Source organism: Gnatocerus cornutus, chromosome 2 (assembly GCF_029298725.1).
Source record: "Gnatocerus cornutus isolate USDA-ARS CGAHR chromosome 2, icGnaCorn1.1, whole genome shotgun sequence".
NCBI classification, from domain to species: Eukaryota; Metazoa; Arthropoda; class Insecta; order Coleoptera; family Tenebrionidae; genus Gnatocerus; species Gnatocerus cornutus.
This window is the reverse complement of record NC_142234.1, coordinates 15,709,755-15,728,090: the sequence shown is the minus strand read 5'-3', so window position 1 is coordinate 15,728,090 and position 18,336 is coordinate 15,709,755. Positions and strand designations below refer to the sequence as shown.

General features: G+C 34.3%; 4 protein-coding genes and 1 long non-coding RNA gene across 5 annotated transcripts; 2 read left to right on the top strand and 3 right to left on the bottom strand.

Annotated features, from left to right (window-relative positions):
• Positions 1-483: 483 nt before the first annotated feature.
• Positions 484-11,180, top strand: LOC148179470 (homeobox protein OTX2-like). The gene is made up of 8 exons (XM_088029942.1): positions 484-767; positions 4,969-5,006; positions 7,322-7,488; positions 8,158-8,309; positions 9,889-10,049; positions 10,131-10,239; positions 10,294-10,509; positions 10,561-11,180. The coding sequence occupies exons 2-8, from the start codon at positions 4,981-4,983 to the stop codon at positions 10,639-10,641; spliced, it is 912 nt and encodes a 303-aa protein (XP_087886068.1). The 5' UTR covers positions 484-767; positions 4,969-4,980; the 3' UTR covers positions 10,642-11,180.
• A 36-nt stretch (positions 11,181-11,216) lies between these two features.
• LOC148179469 (KICSTOR complex protein ITFG2-like) lies at positions 11,217-13,020 on the bottom strand. The gene is made up of 7 exons (XM_088029941.1): positions 12,874-13,020; positions 12,510-12,824; positions 12,333-12,462; positions 12,076-12,280; positions 11,809-12,024; positions 11,521-11,758; positions 11,217-11,474 (listed from the first exon to the last, which is right to left on the bottom strand). Exons 1-7 carry the CDS (start codon positions 13,018-13,020, stop codon positions 11,283-11,285), a joined length of 1,443 nt encoding a protein of 480 aa, XP_087886067.1. The 3' UTR covers positions 11,217-11,282.
• Positions 13,021-13,024: 4 nt separating this feature from the next.
• LOC148179468 (mitochondrial inner membrane protease subunit 2) lies at positions 13,025-13,694 on the bottom strand. Its single transcript, XM_088029943.1, has 2 exons — positions 13,318-13,694; positions 13,025-13,269 (listed from the first exon to the last, which is right to left on the bottom strand). Exons 1-2 carry the CDS (start codon positions 13,577-13,579, stop codon positions 13,025-13,027), a joined length of 507 nt encoding a protein of 168 aa, XP_087886069.1. The 5' UTR covers positions 13,580-13,694.
• An 855-nt stretch (positions 13,695-14,549) lies between these two features.
• LOC148179467 (uncharacterized) lies at positions 14,550-16,117 on the top strand. Its single transcript, XM_088029371.1, has 2 exons — positions 14,550-15,027; positions 15,075-16,117. The coding sequence occupies exons 1-2, from the start codon at positions 14,614-14,616 to the stop codon at positions 15,657-15,659; spliced, it is 999 nt and encodes a 332-aa protein (XP_087885497.1). The 5' UTR covers positions 14,550-14,613; the 3' UTR covers positions 15,660-16,117.
• LOC148179466 (uncharacterized) lies at positions 16,088-17,588 on the bottom strand. Its single transcript, XR_015769562.1, has 3 exons — positions 17,528-17,588; positions 17,162-17,468; positions 16,088-16,684 (listed from the first exon to the last, which is right to left on the bottom strand). It is a non-coding gene; the product is annotated as an uncharacterized LOC148179466 (long non-coding RNA).
• Between the last annotated feature and the right edge of the window lie 748 nt (positions 17,589-18,336).

The following is an 18,336-nucleotide window of genomic DNA, read 5'->3' as shown; positions in this document are numbered from 1 at the left end:
TTTCAAAATGAAATTAAGATAAAATATTACTTCCCTATAAAAGTGAATTAGAAAAAAGACTAGTCAAAATATAGTGTTAGCGAAAGAAAATTTAAGTAAAAATTGTATGGTTTAGATTGGTGCAATGTTTTGAAAATACATATAAAAATTAGACTTAAATTCGAGTTGTTTTAATCTGATTCTCTTTTATCTGCGAGACAGCACCAGTGAATGTCTCTCCAAAGAGAATCGCACATGAATTTAAAGCAGCAAATAGTTTCACTCACATTACTGGTCTTTTTGCGTTTATTTCTCGTTTTTTGAGGGTATATATTTTCACCACCATATTGATCTCCCCATAGTTGGCGTTAGTTGTGAGCAGCATCGGTGGCTTTCAGTTTATGCGTTTCGAGTGGAGCTTTCGTCCCGGAAGATCGTAGTCCGTAGACGCGGTGGACGTCCGCTACGCCGCCGTTCCTGCGGTGCATCGCGCTTTGCCACCGAGCTTCCCCGACGCGCTTGCGGGGCGTGGGGCGTGTCCTCAGCCACGAAAAGTGAGGATCAATTCTACTTATTTAATACAGCTTTCGTATTAGGAGCGTGTATATAGTTAGGAATCCACTGTAAACCGATTTGCGCTAAACTCGGGTTTTATCTACACTAAGTACCTCGGCTTAACTCCGCATTGTGTTTGACTAAGTGAACAAATAGATGGAGTGATATATATTGACTTACGTTGTGCACCGATATTCTCATCTGTTTCTTTACACCTCTTTTTTTTTAACAAGGTGAGTTTTCACTCCGACGTATTTCTTCGTTCAAGACGGTGCCGAGTGATCCTTCCGTTAACGCTTCATGCGGCGTTTTGCGCTTTTAATTCCGTTTTTACTTTAATCCGATTTGATTAATGCGGATTATTTTTAGTATATTGTTTTGGTTTGTTTATACGGGTTTGCCGTCATGATTTGATGATCCCGAAATTTTTTATTTCTAACCAATTAACTTCTACTTGCTATTAGTCACGCAAATATACAACACGCTAATTTCGGTTTTATTGTGTTTTTGTCACATTTATCAATGCCGTAGTTAGATGAAACAATGTTATAACTTTTATGGCCGCTTTTATAAATATAATTCGATTAAATGTTATGTTCCAATATAAAGTATTACAGTAAAAAGCTTTTGATAAAATGACATTATTTAACAATTACCAGGCGCATTACTTGTTGATACTGCGACATCATTTAGCTCTAATTAGATTAATAATTTTATGATTTTAAATCGACATAGAAAGACAAAAAATATTTAATTTTTTATAATCAAACAATATGAAATTTCATCCTCTAATTAAACTTCCGTTCGTTGCAGTTTTTTCAAATTTGCAATTATATTTTTATTAAATTTATTTTTATTAAAAATGAATACACATTCGTTCTCTATTAAAAATAAAAATTAAAGTATTTTTTTTACATAAATAAACATTTCGTTTGTATGAATATTTTTAAATTTAAAGGGCAAAAACGCAATCACAAGTGTTGATATTAATTTTTTTAAATTATTTTTGAATTGTTTTTTCAATTTTATAAACAGATTTTTCATAACGTGATAAACAAGCATATTCTAAACAACAAAATAAAAATGATATAGTTTTATCCGTCGTGCAGTAATTTTTTTAATACAGTTTTAGCAAAATCTAAAAAAATTTAAATTATTTTTCCAAAGCATTTAACGTGTCCAAAAATGTTGCTGTAATTCCAACCATTTTTATATTTTTATTTTTGCAGAGATTTACTGCTTTAGAATAGCTATCAAATCGACTTTAAATAATCCCAATGTTGGTTGTCCTTCTCATTTAAAAATGTTTTAAAATTTGTTGATAGCTCTTTGATCAAGCGAGAGTTACTGTGTTTTGAAAGTTCCAAACTGTAACACAAAGCGGGAATATGAATGCCGCTAATGGGCCTTTCTAAAATGTGGTCTGTGAAATCAGAAATACAAAAATTTGTTTGATATCAACTGACTCAAATAAAAACGACGCATTGTTGGCTCAAATTTTTGTTTAGGCGATTGTAAGACAGAGTGAATCGTTTCATAAATTATTCTAAAGTTATTTTCCCATAATTTGGTCATTTCAGATAAATACACCATTGAGCTAAGCTCTAGTTTATACAAAAAAAAACAAAACCAAAAAAGACCAACATCATAATATTTAGCCAAAAAAATAGAAAAAAAAATTTAATTTGAAGACAATTTGTCATCAAAACTACGAACAAACTTTGTAAGTGTAAATTTAAAAAAAAATTCAAAATCTCTTAGTTCGAGAATATTACAAAAATTGCGACAATTTTTAGAATATGTTTTGACAAATTCAAACACGCAATTTACATTTTTACCGGTTTTTACACGTTCCAGTGCTTGTCGAAGAAAAACTCTTCTTAGTAGGTAAATATCCATCACAACAATTTAATTTTATTCAAAATTAAACGTATTAAAACAAGTAATGAGTAAAGTAATTATTTTTCAACTTCCGCCGACCAGACAAATTCTTTTGAGCAAGCTCAAAGCTCCTCAATTAACTCAATCAAATATTAAATAAGTGCCCATACGTTTCTTCTTTTTATAAATGCTCATCTTGACATGATTAAGTTTGCCAATAAATTAAAAGTATTACATTATAATACAATCAGTGATAATAAAATTGCTCAAGTAGCAACTGCTGCGAATACCTAATTTCGGAATTAGAGGATGTACGAAATTTGTACTACATTAGCAAAGAAAAGTACCAAAGTTTTATTTATATGGCCATTTCTGTGTTTTATGATCACTGAAGCATGTTCGACAATTCTGAGGCCATCAGAATGTGACGGTCTCTGTTCCGCTTGGTCTAATGCCTGAATCGGATTAGAAAAAGAGGCAAAATTCACACATAAGACGATTAGTTAGCTGCTAGTAAATCCACGGATCCCGTAAAGAGTATTATCATTATATTATGATTATATTGGATTTAGTAGTGCCGTTTCGGAGTAGCTGTGCGGTAATTCAGTTCACCGCCGTCTTCTCCTGAGAACGCAACTTCGTGCAAATCATTCAAACTAAAAAAAGTTCGAATCTTGCAAACTCGTTAATGATAGTTGTTTCGCTTGTTAATCGAAGTGATAAAAACTCTAAAGTGTTCATTGGAATTCTCCTCAGTGCGTTTCAAGTTATCTTTTTGTAACCGGCTACTCCACCAGACTGTTTTACTCTTTGATTTCTCGCACGATTTTTTCATATTTTTCCAACAACTAATGAGTAAGTAAGTTTTTATATCACCAATTCAAAGCACAAAATCGCTGGGGTCATTATCAAGTCTTTAGAAAAACTTCCAACCCACTGAGCTTCTAAATGCAAACCACCGTGAAATTGGTGTAAACTTGCGACGTTCCCCGGATTTGCACAAATGTTCTGACACCGATAACATCTCGAAAAGATATTCTACCTACGACGGCTTTTTAAATCTGGCTCAAATTGGGGGTTTATCACTTTAAGTTGAAAATGTATCCGACCGAGGTTGAGCGCGAATTTCATCGGAAACCAGAAGAGTGTTAAATTTCCTAAGAGTTTCAATGTGGATATTATGGGGCGCAAACAAGTGGAATAATGTTACCAGTTACCCAAATTTCGAATAAATTTTGCTGCAAAAAATCTCGGGGCATAATTTTGAATAAAATGCACAGTACTAATAGGTAAAGCTATTGATCTATAAATTTACATATTTTACATTATTCTATTATTCTACTATTAAATAATAATTATTGTTTTATCTATAGAGTGATGTTCAATAAATAAATAATAAATATCAGCATATTGAATAAAGCAATTGAACACATTTCTCTTTACTCATTCAAATAAGCATATTTATTAACATAAAACATATTTATAAGCGAAAAATATTAAATATAATAAATAATAAATAAAAAATATTGTTCAAAATGGATGTTTACGAAATTCACGTTTTTCATTTAGGAATATTTATTAGACATGCTGAACAAACACTTGTACGTATGGTCAATGGAAAATGTAATAGCAGCACCCAAAGTGAACATTACACTTGAAAAACCACATGAGTATAAAGGATTTGTGAATATTAAGTTTGAAATAAGCACCCTCTTGCATGCGGGTGGTGTAATAACAGATCCTTGAATACTCTCCTTCCATTGAAAAACACGTAATAACCATTTCATAAATTCGCCAAATGAATGAACAAAATCTAAGTCACAATTTTGTTCGTCTTTATTTTGTGTCCTGACAAAAATGACTCATGACCAGATTCGACAAACTTTTAAATAGAACATCCTTCTTAACTTCTCTCGGCAACAACTTTAAAAAGCTTTGTGTAAAAGAATCAAGAGCAATATTAGTTACAGATGAATAAGCAGCCCATACAAGACTCATTAAAAGGGATGGAAACTTCAAAACCGATATCCGTTTTAATATCTGATCGACATGCACGAAAATACACAATAAATACCATTTCATTTTTATACGTTTGAATGCAGTTTCCTTCTCGCTTTGATTCAACTTGCAGATGTTTAAAAACGATTTTATAAAATCAAGTGAGCGTTATGAAGTTTCTATGTAAACATCAAGTATGCTTTGACTTATTGCTCGATAAAGTGGAAGTGTAAAAAGAAAAAAAACGCAGTACCGACGGATATTTGTATCAATAAAATTGCTTCTATTTATTGAATTGAAATTCAATTTTGATTACGGATTAATGATTTATTTTAGATTAAAAAAATAACGGGTGTGGCAAAAAAATCCTCTTTAGTTATCCATGGAAAGTTGACGTATCCTAATTGCTGCCACTGCTATAACCGTCAAGTTGGACAACTGACACTCGCTAAAAACGTCTGAATTAAACTACAACATTCAAAAATATCATGGATAATTAGAAAGAAAATTTACATACAACATGTAAAATGCTAACATATGATTTTTGTGTTTCAGGGACCAAAGTAGATGTGGCCAAACAGCCTCACTGCTGGGTGAGTTTGATTTTGGATTTAATTAATTTAAAATAATTTTAAATTGATTCTGCTTTCAAAGAAATCACAAAATCAATAAAATGCTTGAATTCTCAAGTCTTTAAAAACTTTATTTTTGAACTGGAGATTAAAAAAAGAAATCTAAAGCTACATTATAATTGATATTTTCTACTACTTCATATTTTCAAAAAACACCAAATTCTTAGTTCCTCAAACATAAATTAGCCTCATAGTGACTCACCCTGTATAAACGTAAGCTTGAGTTGCAATTTTAAATGATTTTGATAATTTATTTCCTCTAGCCACGTGTAATGAATATTTAACTGAGCAAAACAAATTGGCACAAAAATGTTGGACGTTTCAGTTTTCATGAAAGTCGTTGAAGCTGCAAGCTTGTTTGATTAAATTTAACACTCCAACGGTTACGAGGTGTAAGTTTCCCACTGTAAAACAATAAACATAAAGTCGTGTGCTCCTCTAATAGAGTTGTCTAGTTGTGGGGTTGATTGAAGGGACAAACCCCTCTTCACAGCCACTTCAGCTCTTATCTGGGTTTGCAGTCGGGCTCTCGATGGCCATCACTGCTACATTGCTCCTGGAGTCTTGAGATAACAACCGTAAAAGGCTGTTTGTCTGACCCCAATTCACGCAACGCATTTTTACACAGGGATTGTATAAATTGTCGTCATGCCAAGAAATATCGTTGGTACGTTGGTACATGTTTCGCTCATCGTTGGTTGTTTTTCCCTCGCACCTACCTAAACGATGTAAAAGAGGATTTGCATTTTTGTGTATCGATAAATTGGAGCGTATTTTAATACCATCGGTCGCCATAGCAGCAGAGGATGGTTCTATCCACTAACATCCGATCAAAGCATTATTCTACTCCAAACCAAATCATTTACGTACACGTGCGCGCATTTAGTGGGTACTGTAATGACGACCAGTAAATTAAATCGAGTGATCCTCAACGGATAATAGTGATTTACCTTAATGATTATGCACCTGCTGGGAAGGCAATTTGGAGCAGAATGGAGATTGGGATAACTTGCAGGACTAAATTAGGGTGCTTTTAAACGGAGCCTAAATATTTAGAAAAGTAAATCTTTCTCATGATACAAAAAATAATTAAACACCTGAAACTTGTTGAAAGGTTAAAACGTGTTTTTAAATCCTTTAATGACGTCTTAACACCCCCAAATATTTCAAGAGAACAGAACTCGTCAATCTCGAGATTAGATGAATTCGACTTATCAGAATCGAAAAAAAAAGTTGTCATCAAATTTTTGGGTGTTCGGTTACAACCTATAACAAGTTAGTCTTTATTGTCCTTGATGCAAGTGTCAGGTTTCTTTGACACCTTGACCTACGAAGAGGCGTTAATAATCCCAAAATACAAAAGAAATGTCATGATGCCCTGCCAGATTAAGACAGATTATAATACATTTTAAACAACTAACGTCTAGGGAGCGCAAAGTTTTTTTAGTCCACTCGAAGGGTAGCTGGTGAGAATATGAAAAAATCTTGAGTAAGAGCACTTGAACAACAAAGAAAATTTTCCGTTAAATTGCTGTTTAAAACAATTTATCTCCCTCTAACTAGAGATGTCGTTCCGCCCTTTGTTTTCCGACTACTTTCCGAATAAATTAAATAACATCAAAGTCATTTTCATCCGATCTTTCTGCATCAAACAATCTGTCTAATGGCCCATCATTAACGTTATCAGAGTGATCATGTCATGGCTAACTCAATTGCCACCCTCTATTTACCCCTAATAAGGCAAAGGGGGTTAGATTTCGCCATCAAAAGTCCGAGATAGACTTAAATCGTATAAAACGACAGCATCGCTAATTGGCATAAGGGGTAATAGACAGATTACCAGCATTCAAAAACACCGCTGGATCTTGTGTCATCTTGACTCTTTTGTATGATCTAATGACAATTACAAGAACCGCTTCCATGAATGAAACCCAATTTTTTGAGTTAATCGCGTAGAAGAGTATTTGAAGCGTCTCAGTTTGTAACAGGAAGAACCGTATTGACCAACCAGACAAACGTTTAAGAAAGTTTTTATAGGAAGATGTTTGTGTGATGCCGCTCTAAGCCTTGGATAATAACAGAATTTTCTACATTAGTAACCAATTCTTGCGTTTGGAGATTTTCTGGCACCATGCTGTCTGCAAGCTGTTGAAGTCTTTTCATTGTTGTTCAAAAGGGGTAGCATGTTTGAAAAAAATAAACTCGCTTTGTACTTTTAATTATCTAGTTTAGCAGCGTGTTAGTCACTTTAAACATTAATATCTTCTGTTTTACAGATGCAATCCCGAGAGCGAATTGTCATTTCCGGGTTTTGGAAGCACTTGCGGCGGAAGTTCCTCAAGCATGGCGTATTTAAAGTCAGCGCCATATCCTGTGCCAGGTTTAGGCCTGCATGGACTACCAGTAGATTCACTTCATTCGTCCATGGCTGGATATCCGGGAGGTACATTATTTATAATTGTTACATATGTTTGAAAAAAAAATTAATTGGTACAAATCCGATCATGCACGAAAAAGTGTAATGATTGATTATTATCTAAAATAAAATAAATTAGACTTTGTTAATTGAAAATGTATCCATTTTAATAAGCCAAAATGCAAAAAATAAAAAGATTTCGCATAAAACAAAATAATGTTATTGATAATAATCATTATTATTCACGAATAAATACGATAAATCCTTACAATCGGTTTGAGTGGTTATGTGATATTTTGTAATTGAAAATATTTACATTTTATGTGTGCATGCGTTATTTTAGGTAAATTATTTAAATTTATTGAAACCGATTCAGTACCAAAGCACTCATTTATATTATTAAACAAAATATATGCATCCCACATGACGCTGCTTTTGTAGAATACCCATTTACATCACTTTCATAATACCTTTTATCTATTTTATTTGATATCGAATTGATTTATAGTCACTATACCACAAACCATAACGCAAAAAATAGTAGTAAACCCGATTCCATCTCAAATTCCGTTCAATTTTTTATGAAAAATAAAACGCTGCCCGATTGTCTACAACACTGCCTGTTTTCTACCTTTGAGCTATTTTAATGAGTGAGGAGGATTAGAGGTGGTAATCCTGATTCATGTGTTTGCGCAGGTAATCAACGAAAACAGCGCCGGGAGAGGACGACCTTCACCAGGGCTCAACTTGACGTCCTGGAGGCCCTCTTCGGAAAGACGCGTTACCCTGACATTTTTATGAGAGAAGAAGTCGCGCTTAAAATTAATCTGCCGGAATCGAGAGTTCAGGTAATGCTTTTATGGTAAACGAGACACAAAAATATAGCTATCTGCAACTTGAACTTATTGGAATTTCAAGACTGCATAAAGGTGCGAGTAATAAATTGACACGCCTATTACTGCTTTGAGTTTATGGACGTAAACGATCAAAAAACGAAAATTTTACTGTCGGCTATAAATTTTGAGGCTTTAAAGAGTTTAGTCTACTGAAAACATATTATGGTCAAGCTTTAGGTGCATTTTGCCAAGTTTTGAATGATGAGTTGTGCCGTTTTTCCTATAGCCTATTGGCTATCAAATTCACATGTTTCAACAAAAAGGAAATGAAAATGTATATCCAAATATTACGGCGACGAATCTCAGATTGAATTCATTTTGAGCGTTGTTTGTAAGCTCCTTCATCAAGAATTAAAGGTATCAGTTTCTGGATAATGATATCTAGAGAAAAAATCCCCAAATAAATATACCCTTTTATTCTCAAAAATAAACGCACTTTAAGCTGAATTCAAGTTGAAGTTGAATCTGAAACACCTTTTTTTAACTCTTGCGACAGCTAAACAATTGTAGAAAATTAAATTTCTTCTTATAAGGTTTGCCAAGGTATTGAATGACATCGCCATGATAAAAAACTTTGATATGAGACATTTAATACAAATTATTGATCATTTATGTCGCTAATAACACCTTACCTATGATTCACACTATTGTCAGCAAAATTAAATCTGAAATAAATTATGGGTAAGTGGAGTAAGCTTACCCTAAAAAGCCAAGCAATGTAGGCTTATCCAAACCAAAACGGTAAGTTACGCAACAAATTACTATAATTGAGAAGGTATAAATGACAAATGGCGCGCAGGGATGTCATCTACAAAGAAACAAACACACGGGAGAGCAATTTGTCGCCCCGGGTCTGGACTGGGGTTCCCTTGGTAAAGGAACAATAGCCGTGGGCGAGGCGTGCTTGTGCATTACGTTGTATGGCTAATAAGTTAACGACTAGCTCTCAACAATCGTACCATTCACTCTTAAATGGATCGGTTTCTAATGTGCTCTTTACTGATTTATTATGACTTTGCATTGTACATTTTGTTGTGAACCCCAAGTTACGATTGTCATGTCGGTTAACGATTTTATTGTTGGCACACGTTCAAGATCACTTTCGAAGGAAGAATAAAAGGTATAAAGTTGCAAATCAGAAAGCACGGGATGGTTTTTCACATAAAACTTGATGTAGTGACCACAAGCTCGTCTAGCAATAGAATTATCGAAACGCAGACGCTATTTTGGGCAATTCGCTTTCAATTTAATCTCGTTAAACAAATACAAATGAAGATTGAATAGTCATCAATAATTCGAGCAAAGAAACCTTTATCTGCGTCCTACACAAATTCTGCTCTCGTTTCCAGTAATTGTACGGATTCCTTTTGTCACAATGTGACACGTTTATTGATTTTTAGTTAAAAAGTGGTGTGAACTGAAGAAATTCTCATGCAGTATGATGAGAAAATCAATATATTTCTCTCGTTTCCTGGCCCTAATCCTTTTGTATATTGAGTAAGATTTTTTACTAACTCCTCGAAATTTGCAGGTATGGTTTAAAAACCGACGAGCCAAGTGTCGGCAGCAACAAAAGCAACACAATCAACAACAAAGTGTGGAAAAAACAACCAAATTAAAGAACAAACCTGCTACGGTTTTAGCGAAGTCATCTCCAACACCAGTTTCTATAAACAACAATACTAGTACAAGGTAAATCATTTTTTATCTGTCGTGAATAAAAAAATATATGAATATGTGGCCTTTTCCTCATACAGAAAATCAAATTTTCAGTTCATCGGCCAGCTCGCCAAGTGTATCAGCGGCGCCACATCTTAGGGACAGCCCGAACTACATCAAGCCCCAACTACATGTTTCTACCAACAGTACAAGCTCACCAACGGTAAATATAAATACACCAGGGGTTCCCAACAAAATTTCACAAACAATTTTCCAGATTGCATCCTCGACGTATACAAATTCGGCAAACTCCAGTATTTGGTCGCCCGCGTCTATTGACAGCTTCACTTTAGAACAACACCGCTCTTGGTGTTCTTCGTCGCAACCGACGGTCTTAACGACAAATTCATCCACCAACTGCTATAATAATTATCCTTATTATTCCAATATGGATTATCTGAGTTCGTCAACAATGAGCCATTCTCAGTTTGGGGTATCTTGCAAATTCCATCTGTTGCACTAAATATTGCTGGTTGTTTTACAGGAGAATAGCTTGGAATCCAGTTGGGGAAAGTCGAGGGATGAGTCGTCCTGGTTTTACAATTCGGGCTGGGACCGGAAATGAATAAAAAGAGAAACTAACGTGTAAATAGGAATAGAGGCTTTTAGTTTAGAGTTTCTTTCTATGATCACTAAACATGTGAATGTTATAATATTCAGAATTTATCCCGATGATAGAAGTAGTTTAATTTGTTTCATCAAAACAGTCATTTCAAGTATCATCATAAAATCGGCCTTCACGGCGAAATTACACTTAACTTTAATGACTATTATCTAATGCCAAAAAAATCGTTTCGCAAAACATCGTGCAATAACTTCAAATTTCATATCATTGCAATGTAAATATTCATATTGGGAGATATACTATACATGATTTGAATATAAGTAGTATAGTTTTGACCAATACAATAAATTTTACGAATTTATCATATTTAAATGCGAAAAGCCCTAATATTTACTAGTCAAATAATTACTTGTGCCAAATGGGCGGTTGGAATATATTTCATCGAATATCATTTGATAATTTTTATATAATTCATTGTACATATCTTAGAGTAGCTAAAATATCTGTCTAATGTTGAGTGATCGTTAGGATATTAATTTAAGGCCTACATTATGTGAACGAAAATAGATTTAATGTTTTCTGTAAAAACTTTTATTTCAAATACATCTTTGTATAATTCCCATAAACTACCATTGTTGCTATTACTTCTTTACGTTGTACAGGAGATGCTGGAGTAGTCGATTTTTAGACTTCTTGTTTAAATTTTTGACGATCTCCATAGATTCTTCGTGAGTTTTTCCCGATTTCTCGTACATTGTGCTCAATAGTTCCAAAGGAACTTCGTACTTTTTACACGTCAGTTCGGATAACGGAATATCGTAGTATATAATAATCTAAAACGAATAACAGGAATCTAGAAGTACTCCAAAAAGTACTCACTGTATTCTTAAAGGTAACATAGACCAGACAAGTCACCGCCTGTTCATTTTTAGAGAGATTATAGTGTCCGCAATGAAAGGCTTGAACAGGCTCATCTAAATGAAATCTTACGCAGTTTTTTTCTTGATCCAAAATGTAAGTTTGGCCGTCCCAGGAACAGACGACTATGTCATCAGTACCATTTCCTGTGACATCCAGTTTACATAACGCGAATATTTGATGGTCCACAGCAATAGCCCTAATTGGTAATAAAAAAACTGAAAATTTCACACGGTGGTGTGCACCTACCACAAAATCACCTCGTCTTGCACTAGCATTATAGTACCGTCTAAAGTAGCGACGGCGTATGGGCATCTCTTTGAAATCTGATTTTTCGTGCTATCACTAGAACTCTCAATCTTCCCAGTTTTGAAGTCTCCTAAAATCTCAGTAGAAATGTTTTGATTCCTCATTCTGGATAGCCCCAGGAACTGATAATCCACAGCTGAGCCCGGCATGGTTTCACTTGAGGTACCAAAATGAGCAAGTAAACCACCAGAAGAGTTACCAACTCACCTACTTGAACCGCTTAATTCTAAATTGTCTTGAGTGTGGCTGCTATCGTCCGACTGACAGCGGACTCTCATAAAAGTACCACCAGGTTGAGCAATTAAAAGTGATGTTTTTCCGTCACTTGTGTGATGGAGAGTTATAGAACCGATTTGGTTGGCACACTCCCATTTGTTTAAAGCTATGAGTTTTCCGAGGTAGTGAATGTTGTCTGAAAATTGGTGTATGAAGAGATTTGATGATACTATCGATTTGTTAAAAACCTGAATCATGACTGATTTCAAATGATTTGCTTGTGTCATTGAACCATCGGTACGACCGGACCACCCTGTCTGTGAGTCCGAGGATCATTTCTGTCATGCCGTCGTTGTCGATATCGCCAAGGACGATGTTCTAAAAGTCAACAGTAAAGTCTTTAGTCAAAAAGTTAAAAAAGAAACCTTGGCGTTTGCTGGTATTCTTTGAATATGTACGCACATCAGCTGAGACTTCTCATTTTTCTCGCTCTTATTAGATTCCAGACTTTGTTCTAGCAATTCGCCTGATTGCACTTGACCATCAACTTGACTGATATCTTCTTCTGGTTTTTCGGTCTCATCCACGCATGGTGTTGCTCCACTAATAGTTTCATAAATATAGCACCAACCATCAGCTGTAATGACTACCAAACTGTTTTTTTGCTTATTAAAAATATCTCCAACAGCAACACAACTAATAAATGTAAGATCCCCAATCCTTTGAAACTTTTCTTTGCCCTAAGCAAATGAATCATGAAATTCTGTTTTTTAACAACAATATCATTACCTTGAAAATAACAAGTTCTCCTTTATTGCTGCCAACTATTAGTTCATTGCAGCCGTCATTGTCCACGTCCCCTAAAGTAATGGCATTGCGAGCAACATTGCCCATAAATTGAAATTCTAAGCGATTTACTAACGATATGGCGCGCATTTTACTATAATAATGTTTTTGTTGTAAGATTAAGAGGTATGCGAGTTTCTGGTAAGGAAGACTGAATGAGCTGCCACCTTGAAGGTGGCCACACTATGCAAGAAGCTTTTGCTGTAATTAAACCAAGAGAAACTGGACCAAAATTGTTAGAGTCCATGGAATGACCAGTATGGTCACCCTCCACCCAACAATGACCTTCAGGAACTCTCACTACGTGCAGTTTATAACTAAGAGTTGCAATAACATCTCCTGAAAACAAGAACATTATCATTTTTATTCTCACAGACTGTGGGGTACCTTGGATTCCTACAACCCGTTTGATAATTTTTTGCGTTGGGTCTTTTGGAGAGATAAGCGAAATTATATCACCTCTTTTTACGTCGTAAGATTTCACGGACCAACGATTTAAAAAAACATAATCTGTGGTGTGGCGGTGTGGATTTAATGCTGGCTGCATAGAAATTCCGTCCACCCTCGCCACATAACCAATGTTGTCTAATACAGTTACACCGATAGGTACTCCAATAGCAATGCTTTTGATGATGTTAAATATTTTCATTGATAACGTAACGTTATTAATAAATTAGATACGAAATGTTTTCAGTTCATAACCTCAAAGGAACAGATTTACGTAACCTCAAATAAAACTGACACTTCTGTCAGTGGGCGCAAGCCAAGGCTATTAAACAACAGGTTTGGAAACAAAGTTTTGAACCAATAGGAGCACGTCTACTAAACTGTCGCAAATACGTCATTAAAAAGCTCTTTTAAATGCTGAATCACTTTTTCAATGCTAATATTTTTTAAAAATAGCAAAATATAACATTCTTATAAGTACAACAAATTTACTAAGTAACGCTGCCACTTAACAAAATGTTAATAACTTCAAACAACTAACAGTTTAGTATAATGCTTAGTAAGTTATGGTCGCGCGTTTCTAGCAACCAATGAAGGAGAGTTTTCGTCTTAGTTACGAGCCAATCTGCTAACTTTTCTAACCTTGGGCGCGATAAAATATTGGAGCGCACTTTTAAATTGTGTTTTGAAGTTTATTTTGTAAATAAAGCAAGTCTTTATTTACAAATTTTAGCAAATTAGCACAGTTTTGTGTTCTGCGTAAAAAACTACATAAAATAAACTTTGGTTTGTTCCACAAATAACAGATATTGATCGATATAGGTTATCAAGATGTGTTTTTGGTTAATTTTTATTTTTTTCTCCAGACGAAATTGACGTTAATAACAACATAATTTTAATATAAAATTAAATTTCTAAAAGAAATCCAGAATGAACTGAAATGAAGTAAATTATCTTGGTAATAATTAAATAATAATTGATCATCAAAATTATTTGAATTCTCAGCAAATCATCTGATTGGTTAAACCATTAATAGTGAAAGGCAACTCCAACATTTCAAGACTCATAAGCTCACCTCGTCGGTTGTACTCACCTTGCATTAAACAAAGGCATCAATTCTTTCTTTCTCTGGGGCGATGCAGGCAACAATGGACCTAAATTCCTCTTTTAAAATGCCCATTATCGTATTTGGGTTAAGCCCACTATGGGTCGATAAAGCGGTTTTTAGTAGCCAATATGGCCGCCGAAGAAAGAGCAAAATCAGAATTTAACGATATTTTGAGCCGAATTGACAGAAAATATGAGATAATAGATGTGAAATGGAACGAAGAAAAGTTCTTTGAGATAAAATTCCGTACGCAGATTCAACGAAACAGTGAAGATTTTAATGCATTGTGTGATGAGTGGGTTGATCTTTTCTCGGAAGTTACTAATACTGTTTGGGCGAAGAAGATATCGAACACGGGTCCGAAAATAAGGTTTAGAAAACAATATCAATGTTGGACGCAAGGCGGGAAAGTGGTTCAAAAAGAACTTCTTTTCGATTCAAGAAGATGTAAAGGAACTTTGGATATTAAAGTTTTGACAGATAATCCGTTCACGAGAAGAAAAAATAAGCATATTAGATTAGGTCTGAATGTTGTAGTAAAAGTAAGTCTGTTTGATTACGTGAGCTTGGATTAAAGTTTTTTTTGCAGATCAATTTTATACATTTACATAAGGTGGACACTTCTAAACCATTTGCTTTCTTTGTACATGTGTGTGAGCCACAACCTGAGCCCCCAAAACCTGTCATCCAACCAAACGATCGGTTACCCCAGCTAGTTGCAGAAATGGTACAAAAAGGATTGAATGCATCACCAAAAGTTGTGAATCCTAATCCCCAACCAGTGGCGCAACCAAAAGAAATTGAGATTATAAGAAAAGAGGATATTCAACAGACACAGCAGCTATTCCAGACAAGTATACTGGAAGACCTTGAAGGAAAAGTTGTGGAAAACTTACAACACCCAATCATACATGAAAATATCCAACTGCCAAGTATGCAGCAACAAACAATACAATTGGTCCAGAATCTACCCATCCAGGGCATGGAAACTATTAAATTAGAATTACCGTCTCATTTACAACAGTATACTCAGTTTGTTGTCAGTGATATATCAGAACCTTTGTTGATGTGTCAATCTTTAATGTTGGACACCTCTCAAGTCATTCCAGTATCTACCCACACTTTGCCATCACATTATGTGCAGATACATTCACAAAACTTGCATAACCAATAAGATTTTTCTCATGTATGTGTAAAGTAACTGAGACTGACAAAAGGTAATTAATTAGTATTTATGAGGGCGTAAATTCCTACTGACTGTGTTAATTTATGTGAATGGTTGAAAGAAATTTATTTTATAAAATTTTATTATGCAATGTAAAGAAGCTATTAACAGTGTTTCTTAGTTTTAGTACATATAATGTTACTGCTATTGGGAGATGAAATCATGTGCAAACTGTCTATTCTAAACCAGCAATAATTCATAAACGAATATCCGAACGATCCAATCTATTTAACAATCCATTCACTAGAAATTGAAATCTATTTTTAGATAACTAAAATTTATAAATAAATAGATTGGGTAGTTTAGAAGCAGTTGACAAGGCTTAACACTTGTGCTAGATCTGGCTAAATGTCCACTTTTTCGGTATTATTTTTTTTAATGAAATAAAGTTTTTAATATATCACACATATTGTTTTCTTCCTACTTGAACGCTTTCTTTCTATTATTAGTCAGTTTACCTTTTTTGGGATAAAGCTAAACAAAAAATTGTAGTAATAGTAACTAAAAACAACTACAACTATTCTGCGACTTCCAAAAGTTCGATACGAAATATTATTTCTGCGTCTTAATTTAAGAGGTCCAAACCAAAATCACTTATTAAGTAACCGAAATTCTGTAGTTCATCAGAGACGCATTGCTTGATTGAATTAATTACGGTAATTGGAATTAAAACTTACAATTTTGGAACAAAGTTGTGTTTAAATTTCCCGCTTTTAAGACTCGCTCCTCATTGGCCGGTGCCGGCGCGACTTCGATTACGGTGGACGTGTATGTTTTAAAAACGATAAAAAATAGTTAAAAGTGTAAAATTGTGCTGTTTTAGTGCAGTGAATGTGTTCATAACAGTTTATTTTTCATTTATGGAGGAAAATAATGTCTTGGATGACTTTCGTGACGATTCCCCATGACCAGACTGGCGATTTAAGGTAGGCGCATTATTTTTAAAAATGTCGAAAGAATTGAGATTACGGGACCTACAAATAGAATGGAGTGTCTCAAAACGTTGCTTTTGAGCGAATTAATGGATGCATTAATTTGGATTAAGAGCAGTAATTAGAGCGGTATAACGCCCTAACCTGAAAAAATCAAGGAATTTTTTCGGAGAACTTCTGAAAAGGAGTTATGGCATTAACTTCTTTGCAACTTTTTACTTTTTGCTTTACACTTTTCTCGCTAGTTTTCTGTTGCACCAACTTTGAAAGATTGACAAACATAAAAAAGTGTTCAAGAAAACTAAAAAAAAGAACGCTTTTCATCATTTATGCCAAATTTGGTGCTCCATCATTTTGTTAGTAAAGTTTTCAATCCCGATTTTGTTTTTTTCGAATAATCTGCAAAGAATTATTTTACCATGCAACTGCAGTCCTTCATGAGTGACTGTGGTTTAAAGTTACGAAGACTATTGCGTTCAAGTGAAAAAAATTGAGGGTGAAGATGAAGTAAATACTTACCATAAAAGGAGAAAAGCATTAATTATGTCATAATCAACGATTCTGAATAATTCAAAGTGGTCTATTTAAATGGTGCAATAGGGCCTCGGTACTGTTTTGGTCAATTTTAAGTTGGTGGCGCAAAGTTGCGTCGACGCAATTGCCAATGCAGGTGTCATCATGTGACAACTTTCATTTGCAATACCACCCGTTAGCCTTCCCATTTTCCACTAATTAGGTAAAGTGACGATATCCAGGAGCATAAAATTAAAACGTATGTCTTTAAACTTTTCTCAATCTTCAGAATCTAGCAATTAACCATTGTTATCTAAAATATAAATCTGGGTTAATTAGAGAACTGAAACAAAAGTATTTTAGATAAAATACTTTGCGTTATGCAATCATGAGGTAAAAACGACGGTAATATTCTTAATAGCTCAGTTTCAACTTAGTTCAATTGGTTTTAATGTGAAATGAAACCAGGAAACCTCAGAGCACCAATTTATTGTAATGGATATTTTAATGGCTTTAAATTACTTATTAAAATGCATATTGAGAAGCCAATAAACAAACAAGACCACCAAATGTGGTGAAATTCATTTAGAATAAACTTGAGAACCATGCAGTTGTTACAACGATGAATTAAGTTACACAATAGAAAGTATTTTATATGGTCCATTAGTTTATGTAGGTACCTTGCCTTGGCGTTCTCTTCTAATTTTTCCGTCAAACTAATAACTGGCTAGTGCATGAAGAAACGAGAGATTCCTCGGTATTTAATTTTTTTATTGGTACAGTACAGCAACTAAACTGGATTTAAAATACAAAATTTAATTTCGTTTTTGTTACCTACAATAATGTTCTTTATAAACTCGTTTGTGTTGTAAAATAATTTCATTTCTTTGACATTGCCTGTGTAAGTGCAACAATTGCAGAATTTCTTTCTAAACAAGCTCTTTAATAATGTAATCAAAGCAGAATTTAGTTTGGTTGAGTTTTTATAGATTTGGCACAAAAATAGCGCAATCATGTTAAATTGCCAAATTAGATTCATGTCTCAAAAATTATTCAAAATCAACTGTATCGAACTAGTCTATAACGATGTATGTTGCAATAGTGCAGGTTTCGATCGTTTGTACAGAATATTTCATTACACGGATGCAGGCTGTCCAATTAACGATTTCATTTCCGAGTGA

Coding starts and splice junctions, on each gene's coding strand:
- LOC148179468 (XM_088029943.1), bottom strand. CDS start 13,579: ATGAAAATATTTAACATCATCAAAAGCATTGCTATTGGAGTACCTATC. Junction 13,270..13,317: donor ACGGGTTGTAGGAATCCAAG/GTACCCCACAGT, acceptor TCTTGTTTTCAG/GAGATGTTATTGCAACTCTT.
- LOC148179470 (XM_088029942.1), top strand. CDS start 4,981: ATGTGGCCAAACAGCCTCACTGCTGG. Junction 5,007..7,321: donor CCAAACAGCCTCACTGCTGG/GTGAGTTTGATT, acceptor TCTGTTTTACAG/ATGCAATCCCGAGAGCGAAT. Junction 7,489..8,157: donor CATGGCTGGATATCCGGGAG/GTACATTATTTA, acceptor GTGTTTGCGCAG/GTAATCAACGAAAACAGCGC.
- LOC148179467 (XM_088029371.1), top strand. CDS start 14,614: ATGGCCGCCGAAGAAAGAGCAAAATCAGAATTTAACGATATTTTGAGC. Junction 15,028..15,074: donor GTCTGAATGTTGTAGTAAAA/GTAAGTCTGTTT, acceptor TTTTTTTTGCAG/ATCAATTTTATACATTTACA.
- LOC148179469 (XM_088029941.1), bottom strand. CDS start 13,020: ATGCGCGCCATATCGTTAGTAAATCGCTTAGAATTTCAATTTATGGGC. Junction 12,825..12,873: donor GAGAACTTGTTATTTTCAAG/GTAATGATATTG, acceptor TCATTTGCTTAG/GGCAAAGAAAAGTTTCAAAG. Junction 11,759..11,808: donor CAAGACGAGGTGATTTTGTG/GTAGGTGCACAC, acceptor ATTACCAATTAG/GGCTATTGCTGTGGACCATC.